This window comes from Chlamydomonas reinhardtii, chromosome 6, assembly GCF_000002595.2.
Source record: "Chlamydomonas reinhardtii strain CC-503 cw92 mt+ chromosome 6, whole genome shotgun sequence".
Classification (NCBI taxonomy): domain Eukaryota; kingdom Viridiplantae; phylum Chlorophyta; class Chlorophyceae; order Chlamydomonadales; family Chlamydomonadaceae; genus Chlamydomonas; species Chlamydomonas reinhardtii.
This window is the reverse complement of record NC_057009.1, coordinates 1,446,029-1,456,180: the sequence shown is the minus strand read 5'-3', so window position 1 is coordinate 1,456,180 and position 10,152 is coordinate 1,446,029. Positions and strand designations below refer to the sequence as shown.

At 65.2% G+C, this 10,152-nt stretch overlaps 3 protein-coding genes across 3 annotated transcripts in view; 1 reads left to right on the top strand and 2 right to left on the bottom strand.

Moving 5' to 3' along the window:
- CHLRE_06g259401v5 (uncharacterized protein) overlaps positions 1-3,446 on the bottom strand; it is a 6,122-nt gene extending 2,676 nt beyond the window's left edge. Inside the window, exons 1-8 of the mRNA XM_043062766.1 lie at positions 3,227-3,446; positions 2,990-3,039; positions 2,746-2,845; positions 2,171-2,269; positions 1,785-1,850; positions 1,451-1,548; positions 930-1,155; positions 560-682 (exon numbers count right to left, since the gene is read on the bottom strand). Of these exons, the coding sequence (XP_042923472.1) occupies positions 560-682; positions 930-1,155; positions 1,451-1,548; positions 1,785-1,850; positions 2,171-2,269; positions 2,746-2,845; positions 2,990-3,039; positions 3,227-3,265 (801 nt within the window). The 5' untranslated portion in view covers positions 3,266-3,446. The remainder of the gene's footprint in view (positions 1-559; positions 683-929; positions 1,156-1,450; positions 1,549-1,784; positions 1,851-2,170; positions 2,270-2,745; positions 2,846-2,989; positions 3,040-3,226) is intronic.
- A 58-nt stretch (positions 3,447-3,504) lies between these two features.
- Positions 3,505-8,686, bottom strand: CHLRE_06g259350v5 (uncharacterized protein). Its single transcript, XM_043062765.1, has 10 exons — positions 8,251-8,686; positions 7,619-7,700; positions 7,019-7,377; positions 6,627-6,714; positions 6,287-6,415; positions 6,024-6,077; positions 5,617-5,793; positions 5,228-5,422; positions 4,892-5,098; positions 3,505-4,496 (listed from the first exon to the last, which is right to left on the bottom strand). Exons 1-10 carry the CDS (start codon positions 8,649-8,651, stop codon positions 4,338-4,340), a joined length of 1,851 nt encoding a protein of 616 aa, XP_042923471.1. The 5' UTR covers positions 8,652-8,686; the 3' UTR covers positions 3,505-4,337.
- A 520-nt stretch (positions 8,687-9,206) lies between these two features.
- Positions 9,207-10,152, top strand: CHLRE_06g259300v5 (uncharacterized protein). The gene is made up of 2 exons (XM_043062764.1): positions 9,207-9,474; positions 9,616-10,152. Exons 1-2 carry the CDS (start codon positions 9,378-9,380, stop codon positions 9,723-9,725), a joined length of 207 nt encoding a protein of 68 aa, XP_042923470.1. The 5' UTR covers positions 9,207-9,377; the 3' UTR covers positions 9,726-10,152.

The following is a 10,152-nucleotide window of genomic DNA, read 5'->3' as shown; positions in this document are numbered from 1 at the left end:
CCCCCCGGGTTTGCGCTTTTTCCGCATGTTGCTTACGTTATGCACAACACGGAATCATGTTCTCAACCGGCCTGCCCCCGAATTGCCTGCCTGCCAACCTTTGCCCCTACCCCACCCAACACCCCTGGGGTAATGCCTTCCCGCGGGCCGGGGGCCTTGCCTTTTCCACCCTTCCTTCCAAACACACGGAGCCCTTTAAAATGCCCCACCATACGCCCCCGTGGGGGGTTTTGCTTGTTGCGTTCGCGTGCCTGTTCCGTGCTGTTGTGCGCGCCCCCGAGCCCGGGGGGGGACATTTATTGCCGGGGTCGCTTGCCCTGGTGCTTCCCGACGTTTTGACCCACATCCTTGCAAACAACACCTCCGCCTGTGCTCCGCTCGTTTTCGTTGGTTTTGGTTTAGTTTGGGGTGGTATTTACAACCCCCCTGGAGGCCCCCCCCCCCCGCCCCTTCCCGTGCAGCCCCCCCCCCCGTGCAGCCCCCCCCCCCCCCGTGCAGCCCCCCCCCCGTGCAGCCCCCCCCCCCGTGTGCCGTCCCCCGCCCCCCACCCCGCGCCCACCTGCGGCAGCTCGTGGGCCACCAGGCACATGGACACCAGGTCCTGACTGGCGGCCGGCAGACCCGTGTCCTCCGCCAGCCCGTGCACAAACACCAGCTTCTCAGGCCGGCCCCCCGCGGCCGCCTGCGAGGGGGGAGTGCGTGTGGGGTTGTGTGTGTGTGTGTGTGTGTGTGTGTGTGTGTGTGTGTGTGTGTGTGTGTGTGCGTGGTTGGGTGGAGGCGTTGGCAGTTGTCACGAGGTGTAGTGATAGGCGGCAGAGGCGGCGGTGGTGGGCGCATGGACTCCAGGAGGCGACCCTGGCCCTTCCCCCCTCCTCCTCCTCCTCCTCCTCCTGCTCCACCCCCTCCTCTTCGCGCCGCCCGCCACTCACCACGCGGCGCTCCTGCTCCCACTTGCCCACCGCCAGGAAGTGCGGGCTCAGGTCCAGGCCCGTGACGCGCTCGGCGGAGGGGAAGGCGCGCAGCAGCTCCAGGGAGGACAGACCGGTGGCGGCGCCAAAGTCAACAATGTGCTTGACCGTTGACCGGTCAACGCCCAGCTGAGTCAGCGACTCCGCCATGCGGGCCGAGTAGGACGAGCGCAGCGCCTCGTCACCCCTGGCGGTGGTAGGTGGGGCGTTGGGGTTTTGGGGGAGCGTGTGTGGACTTCTATCCAGCCCGAAGACCACTGCCGGGAGGTAGCCTGCGTTTCCTTGCACTTGATGCGGGGCGCACCAACACTTGCACGCTCCCATCTCTTTCCCACGCCCTCCAACCCACCCAATCCCCACAGCCCACCTCCCCACCCCCCAAACACACTCACACACACATGCGCATACACACACACACGCACGCACGCACACACACACACACACACACACACATGTCTCCCACCCTCCATACGCGCACTCACGCCGGGTCCATCTTCTTCCCCGCCGGGTCCATCACCATGGCGTGTACGGACTTGGCTGCCATGGTCACCTCCAGGGCGGCCTCCCAGCACAGGTTGCCCTACACAGGGGCCGGAAGGGGGCATAGGGAAGGCAGGCGGCGTTTCGGGAGGAGGGAAATAGAGCGGCATCAGCGGACCAGCCATTGCCAGGAGCTTCACAGGCTGCAGCTGCCACTCTTAGAGCTCTGGGAGCTAACCCGCAGCACCACTACGGCAAAGCCTGGAAGCCCCCGCCCTCCCGCCCCCCAGGCCCCCGCCCCCGCCCGCCCCAGCGGCACGCCATGCCCCGGCGCACCTGGCTGTAGGCGTGGAAGGGCTGGGTGTAGTAGGAGGGGTACTGGATGTTGGGGTTGGTCACCTCCTGCGTGTATAGACACGGGGAAGGGCGCGTGTGGGCTGCGCATGAACCCCGTGCGTCCGTCGAGCGACAAGCAACCCCGTAAGGACTGCGCATGAACCCCGTGCGTCCGTCGAGCGACAAGCAACCCCGTAAGCCCAGTGCCGTCACACACTCCAGCCTCCCTGCAGCATACCCACCCACCCATTCTCTAAGACACAGTCACACGCGCATTCATGTGCATAGTGTCGGCCCGTTCCCCTTGTGCTTTTCTTACACAGTCACATGCAAACAAGTACTTGCACACATACACACACACCATCAGCACGTCTTGCCCGCCGCACCTTCATGCGCGCCTCCCAGTCCTGCGCCTTGAGCTCCGCCATGGCGCTGCCCCAGTCCAGCCCGATGGCCTCGGCGCGCTTCATGATCATGCCGCGAGCCTGGGGGCCGGGGGCACGCAGGAGGGGGGCGGCACGCAGGAGGGGCCGGAGGGGTCAGCGATGGCGGTGGTTGTGGTTGTGGTTGTGGTTGTGGTTGTGGTGGTGGTGGTGGTGGTGGTGGTGGTGCCGGTGCCGCTGATGGTGATGGTGATGGTGCGCCCTCTCCACGCCCTCCCCAAGCCCTCCAAAGCCCCCTCACGCCCTCCCCAAGCCACGTCACGCCCGCTCGTGCCCCCTCGGCACTCCGCCTCCACCTCATTCTCCTTCCCCGCCTCCAGCCCCCCCCCCCCGAGCCCGGGCGGCGACCGGCGCCGCTCGCCCTGCTGCTCCACGACGCCTCGGCCCCCATCCCATAAGTATTATCACTCGCAACTAACGCCTCTACCTGTGCTCCGCTCGTTTTAGCTTGGTGTGGTTTAGTAGGGGCTGAAATCTACAACCCCCCCCCCCCGCCGTCCCCTACGATTCGGCCTCACGTTCTTGGCCGCGGCGTTGAAGAAGGGCGGGAAGCGGAACAGCGCCTCCACCGCGCCCATCAGCAGCGGGTTGAACTGGCGCCCGGGGGCGGCGGGCGTGCTGCGGCACAGGCAGGGGGGGGCCGGGAGGAGCAGTGGCGGTGGGCAGGGAGGGAAGGAGGGTATGTGGGCAGAGGGTATGTGAGCTGTCGGGAACTGTGCTGCCGGGACAGCATCCGTGCAATCAGCTCCGCGGGTGACCTACGTGCTGGCCTGGCACACCACTCGCATGGGCTGCCGCCGCACGGAGCCCGCCTGCGAGTGGGACAGAGACACGAGGGGGCAGTCAGAAGGATGAGGTGGTTGAGACCGCCGTGTTCAACGTGTACACGATGCCCCAGGCTTGTATGCTGCTGAGAGCGCAAGTCTCACGCAACCCGAGATGACTCCACGATAGATGTTGTAACATTTGCTTGTCTGCCTTTTGGCATTGTTCCCTCACCCGAGCTTGCTGGAACGGCTTGATTTGTTGGAGTTGCATTTTTGAACGCGTACTAGGACTGCGATGCTTCTTGTAACGGGTTAAGTGTAGTTATAAGATTGCTTTCGCAGGAAAGATTGGAGGGAACAGAGTGTACCGGATTCGGTCGCAGCGCTCTGCTTGCACGCGCTGCCAAGCAGAGTAGCTAGTATAGTTGTTGCTTATAAATTGGCCGATTCGGGTACTCTTCTCGTGTCTAGAGAGCCACTTATGTGCAATTGGCCGATGCAAGCAAATTGGGTTGACTTTAGACGCGATGCCAGCCCTTCGCACTTGCGGAACCCCAAGCATAACGCATATGACCGGTAACTTGATGCGTAGTCCCGACCTGCGTCCGGCATGGTGTGTTTTGTTGACACGCCACGATCCAAGGCAGGATGCATTGACGGCTGCTTGGGCCAAGGAATCGCTACAGTGCCCTCCCCGGGTGCGACATGCCCCCACGGTACTAGGGCCATCCGTGGCTCTCGCCAACGCCGCGTCCCCACACGCCGAAGCAATGTGTTGAGTTTGCGCCTAGAACAGACGACCACTCATGTATGAGCCTGCCCGACTTCCGCAGGATATATATGAGCCTGCCCGTGTGAGCTAAATTGTATGGAAGTGGGGGACATGGAATCGCTACAAATGGAGCACACTGGAGACATGGGGTAGCAGTCCTCAGCGGCTGTTATTCCCTAGCTCCGGCGGGTTCCGGTTGGCGCGCCGCACTCACCGCCGAGCCACCTTTCCACCCCTCCAGCAAATCTACATCACGCAGGCAAATTACTGGTACTGTATAACGGACGCCATCCCTCACACAACCGTGATGACGTTCATCCTTCCAAGGCTAACACTTTGCAACAATACTCTGCAACTTCGCGGTCTGTTCCAACACTGTAGCTGCTGGGTTCGCGCGCGCCTCCTCCTATGATCCCACGCACCCGGTGTCTGTCGACAGCAATCGCTGCACGCCTGCACGTTCACTCCTCAACACCACCATGCACACGCGGGAGGCAGGAACTCCGCTTCGCTGCCGGCGCACTTCACAATCAAAGGCTTCACCGTGCACACCTCTCTCTGCCGCTCCTTCCTAAGCGATGACGCCCTCGGGCGCTCCGGCGGGTGCATTGTCCACCACGCACACGCCCGGCCCCTTGGCCACCGCCGCCGCCTCCGCCACGCCCGCCTCCGCCATCGCCGCCGCCAGCCCCGCCGCCGACAGCAGCGTACGCCGCTCCCACCCCAGCGGCTGCATGAGTGGCAGGGGTGGTCAGCAGGTAGGGCCACGATTCGTCATAAAAGACGCCATGCAAGAAAGCAGTCAGCGGCCGTAAATGAAGCGGCGGTTTTGCGTGCAGCAGACGCGGCCTGCTGCTTGCCACAGCAGGTCCCTCTTAAAACCAATGCAATCTGGCCACAGGCGGGCCGCTGCGATAGTGCGTGCCGCGGGCCCGGGCGGCTGTACGCAGGTGCATCCCGCACCCCATTCAGTGCGTGCGCCTCCTGTGCACCTGTGCGCAAGCAAGCGAGCCCCAACCCCAACGTCAGCAGCCCCCCCCCCGACGGCCTGCTCGCCCGCCGCTGCCCTCACCAAGCCTGGCATCTATCCCGGATCCCACCGGGGCATCCCGCTCGCTCACTCACCCGCCGGAACTGCGCGATGGCTTGCAGCTTGCCGCTGGGCGCGAACAGCAGCAGGTCCACCCCCTCAGCCACGTAGGAGCCCGGGCCGTGGCCGCCACCACCACTGCTACTGCCGCGACCGCCGCCGCTACTGCCGCTCCCGGCGTCTGTTGTAGCAGTGATGGCGGCTGTGAGGCGGCCGCCGCCGGGCTGTGGTGTGGCGGCGTCCTGCGGATTGTGTGATGGATGCACAGGGGTTTTTTGACACCCCGCGACATGAACGGAAACTACACTCAAGCCTGCAAACCAGCCAGCTCCAATCCCCAACCGAGATAGATGCAAACCCAGCTCACACACCTGTGTGCTGCCGCTGCTGCCGCTGCCGGCGCCGCTGCTGCCGCCGCGGCGGCGGGGCGTGAGTCGCGCCCGCCAGTGGCAAAACGCCGCGTTGGTGCCTCTGGCCGCCGCCGCCGTGACCAGCCCCTCGTCCACCTCGTAGGAGGCACACAGCGCCGCCAGCGCGGCCTTGGCGTCATCACGACTGCGGATGGCCTGCTGGGCGTGGGACGTGCGTGCGTGCGTGTGTATGGATGTGTATTTTTGTTACCAACGAACACAGTGTGTGTATGGGAACGCGTGCGCGCGGTGTACGGCGCTCATCCGAAGCCATTACACACGCAACCTGCGGTATCTCCATGCGCCAGTACCGTGCGCACACCCACAGGTCCGCCCGCCCACCCACTCACCGTGAACGGGTGCTGCTGCTCCTCCTCCCCGCCTCCACCCCCACCCACACCTCCTCCACTTCCGCCTCCTCCGCCCAGCCCCAGTCCGCTCATGTCTGTTGCTGTCAGCGTCGGCTCAGCCAGGCAGTCCAGCAGGTCCGGGTTGACGGCGCCTGCGTCCGTGGCCACATTCCAGGCCTGGCGGCGGGGTGCGTGTGAGCGAGGGGTTGAGGGCATCGCACGTGGTAAGGTGATGCGAGGGCGTACATAGGAATGGCCAGGATATGTGTGTGGTGGAACGCATAAGGGGCAGGGGTCGGTGTGTGCGGGCGCAGGGGTGGCAGTGGGCCCAAGGGATGGACCGCTGCTGCTGGCTGCTGCCGTACGTACACGCCCTCCCCCCCCCACCCTCCCCCACACACACCCACCTGGGACCACAGCGCCGCCACCTGCATCATCTTATGCGGGGCCAGCTCGGAGGCCTGTGGGTGGACGGGGGTGGGGTGAAGGGGAAGGGCCGGGCAAGTACGGGGGGACGGAGGCGTGTCTGTGTGTGTAGGTGTGCGGGTGCGTGCGTGTTGCACGGGCCCGCAAAGCCGGCATGTGGGACGCACAATGGCCTTGGCCCTAGCGCCTACACGGCTGCAGCACAGGCGGCCACAGGCTCGGCCTTCAGGGACATCACACACACCTGCAGCCTCAGCAGGGAGGGCTCCAGCGCTGGTGCCTTGGCTTGCGCTGCTGCCCCCTCCCCCGCCCCCACCCCCGCGCCCTCCCCCTCCCCGCCCTCGGGGCGCGCCCTCAGCACCTCCAGCTCCTCCTGTCGCCATGTGGCGGTTGCGGGCGCGGTGGGCGCGTACGTCAGCCGGGTGGGCGCGTCAGCCGGGTGCGTGGGTCAGTCGGGTGGGGAATGTTGGGTACTACAAAGCGCAAGAGCAGCCCGGTCAGGGCGGGAGCTCAAGCTCATGATGGCACCGTACAACACAACATCGCACACGCACGCACGCACACGCCCGCCCGCGCCAATCTACCTGCGTCAGCTGCCGGGTGCACCAGGCCGCCGCTATCTTGGCCTCGGGGTCGAAGCGCAGCTCGTCCACACGCAGGCCCTCAGACACACTGCATGCGTGTGTGGGGGGGGCGAGGGAGGAAAGACACGACGTGTGGATGAGCTGGTGGGACGGTGGGGGCTAATGGTGGCGGCCGAGTCACAGCGGCCTGAGAGGAACGCGTGCGCCCCCGCCGTGCACCATCCTAGAACGCTGTCCCACCACCAACAATTGCCAGCAAACAACTTGGTCATACTCCCGGCCTAGCCCATATGACCGCGTCTTCTCCCTGGCCTCGTAACACGGTTGGGTCACCCGCCAGCCACCCCTTGCCCCGACTCCCCACCCACCCACCCACCCACCCACCCACTCACCGGCCGGTCGGCGCACGGCCCAGCCAGCCGCCCACATGCTTCATTCGGAACCGCGACAGCACGAACGCCACGTCGCCGCCACCGCCACCACCCGCTGCCGCACCACCACCACAGGCACCACCACCTGCGCCACCACCGGCACCGTCACGGCGCTCCAGCTTCTCGCCCTCCTCCACCACCTCACGTCCGTGTGCGGCGGCAGCGGCGGTGGGCGTGGGGTCGGCCGCAGCACCCCCGCCGCCACCGCCCAGCCCTGCTACAGCCGGCTCGCTGTCCACAGCTACAGCCACCGCCAGCGGCTGCAGCTCCAGCAGCTGGTAGGCGGCGCGCTCGCGGGACAGGTACTCAAACAGGGCGTCCTGGGGGGGAAGGGTGGTGGTGGTGGGGAGAGTTATAGACAGGGAGGGGGCATGACGGGGCATGGCGTGTGCTGCGGCGTCACGCCGGGCGCCTCACGTGCGTCCAGACCCCTCCACAGGCCCACACACCTCCGCATTCCCCCTGGGTCTGGGGCTTGGATGCTTTGGGTCGGGAACTAACTACCCCCTCATACCATCGCATCGCACACGCCCGCCCACAGCCCCCTTACACGCACCCCACCTCGTTGTTGGGCTGCCCCGGCGCCAGCACGTCCGCCCACACGCCGCCCACGTGCACCGCCGCGCCCGGGGCCAGCATCATACTGCATGCGTGTGCGTGTGTGTGTGTGTGCGTGTGTGTGTGCGTGTGTGTGTGTGTGTGTGTGTGTTTTTAAAAAGATAACGAAAGCCCGTGTGTGTGTGTGTGTTGTGTGTGCGGTGGCGGCAGGTGTGAGCGGGCACACACGGAGGCAGGGGTGCAAAGGACAGGGGGCAGGGGGCGGGGAGGACAGGAGAAAAAGCAAGTGGCGGCGGGGTACGTGGGAAGGGACGTGCGCGTCCCTGTGGCCGTGTGGGTTGAAGTTCTGGCGTCGCTTTAGCACAGGTCCCAAGACAAGCAGGAGGGAGGGAGGGCGTGAGGGCGACGCTGGAGCGCGGGAAAGGGGTTGGAGCGCGGGAAAGGGGTTGGAGCGCGGGAAAGTGGTTGGAGCTAGGGACCCTGTGTGCTGACCGCCGGGGGCCTGCGGGTCGCCCGCATCCCCTTAACTACTTTCCGTCCGAGCGGCAAGTACCGACGGTGTGCAGCGGTGAAACGTCGTGCAACCGCTTCCAACCGCCACAGCGAGTCACCCCACGGCGGCGGCGCGAGCTCACCTGGCGACCCGCGCGGCGGTCTCGATGTCACCGCTGCCCACGTCCCCCGCCTGCGGCTGCTGCTCGCCGCCCCGCACCTCCTCCTCCTCATTGCTGCCGCCGCCGCTGCCTCCTGGCCAGCCCACCACATTGCTCACGAAGCGCCGAGCCACCAGCTCAAGCCGCTGAGCCAGCGTCGTCGCGGCCGCGCCCGAGGAGGAGGCGGGCCTGCCGCCCGCCGCGCCTGCTGAGCCGTGCTCGTGATGGTGGTGATGGTGGTGTTGGTGGTGAGGGCTGCTGGCGAGTGGGTCGACTGGGTCGGCTGGTGGCGCGGTGTCGCCGGGCGCCGCGGCGAGCGCCGGCGACTTGCGCGGGCTGAGCGGGTTCTTGCCGTGCTGCGAATTGGTGTGTGTTGAGAGCATGGCTGCTGCCTGGGATTCCAGAATAGCGTTTTAGGCCGCGTTTGCGCTGCCGGTCATAAGTACTCGGTGATGAATCACGACACCCGTGTGCCGCGCCCCCCCGAGCACCCCTCGACCCCCTCTACTATTGGGTTCGGTTTAGTTTGGGCTGGTCAAACTACAACCCCCCTTTCCTAGCCGCCCTACGTTGGCGGGCTCGCCCCATAACGCGCCGTGCACGCTCAACTGCATGCTTGTGGCGGCATGAGCCGCACTCCCGCCAGTTGCTGTTGCCGCACCCCTGGCCGCCTTCCCCTATGCTTCCTCAAGCAGCCCTACCTTCTCCCAAGGCAACCATGTGCTGGCATTATCAGACGTCACTCGCGGGTTTTTTTGCCGTCAATGATGAGGAGATCGTTCTAGTGATCAGGAGGGCGAGAAGAGCCCATGATGGAGAGGGCGCCAGAAAGTTCGTGCCACCTCAGCCGGGGACTGAGCGGGCGCCATGTGTTTCATGCTGCCACATGTGGTGTGTGCTCGGCCAATTCCTTCAGGCTACTATCATCCTTGCTTCTGATTATCACGCGGTCTACCCTGAACTCTGTTCGGGCAACCCCTGTTTTGATGTGTTCTTGAGCTTCCGAGCTAGAATGTCCAGCCTTTTAGTTTGAAAAATGCTATCATCGCGTGAATACGATTATAATACTTAGGAGGAGGTTACGTTGGTAATAGACCCGAACCAGCAGAATGAGCGATAAGAAGGCCACAGCTTCCAGCGGCAAGCGCATTCTCAACATCAACGTTGGCGTGCTTGGTCATGTGGACTCGGGAAAAACCAGCCTCGGTGCGTCACATCGATACGACCTGCCGTGCCGCAATGTCTGCCCACCATGTGTGACGCATGCCTGCTTCATCGACGCCTGCTCCAGCCCCTGTTGTCCCAACGCTCGCTCTTCCTTGTCCGCCCTTTACTGCGCTGCTGCAGTCGCGGCGCTGTCCACCCGGCTGTCCACGGCCGCGCTGGACAAGCACTTGCAGAGCAAGGAGCGCGGCATCACCCTGGACCTGGGCTTCAGCGCTTTCACGGTGAGCTGAGTTGGCGGGAGGGCGAAGGGGGGGGCCGTAGATACCAGCCCAAACTAAACTAGCGGAGCACAGGCAGGCGGGCGTTCCTCTTACAGTTTCCCCATGGAAACAGGAGAGCATAGGGGGAAGGGCTTTAGTAGGGATCCCGAGGGCGCGGCGGTGTGTGGCTTGGCGGCTGGAGCCCGCAGACGTTGGGGTTCAGAGGCAGTGGGGGCCAGGAGGATGCAGAGCGGCGGCGGTTGGGGCTCATTGGGGGATAGCTTCTCTCACCCTTTCCACCAAAGACACGAGGCCCGTGGGGGGAGGGGTGGGGTGTTTGGAGTTGGAGGCGGCGGGGGAGTGCAGCGCGCAGTCACGACACAGACTTGGCAGGCCGGCCAGCGCCACGTGCGCTCTCGCGTGTGGGTGCCGAAGCGGCCTGAGAGGAACGCGTGTG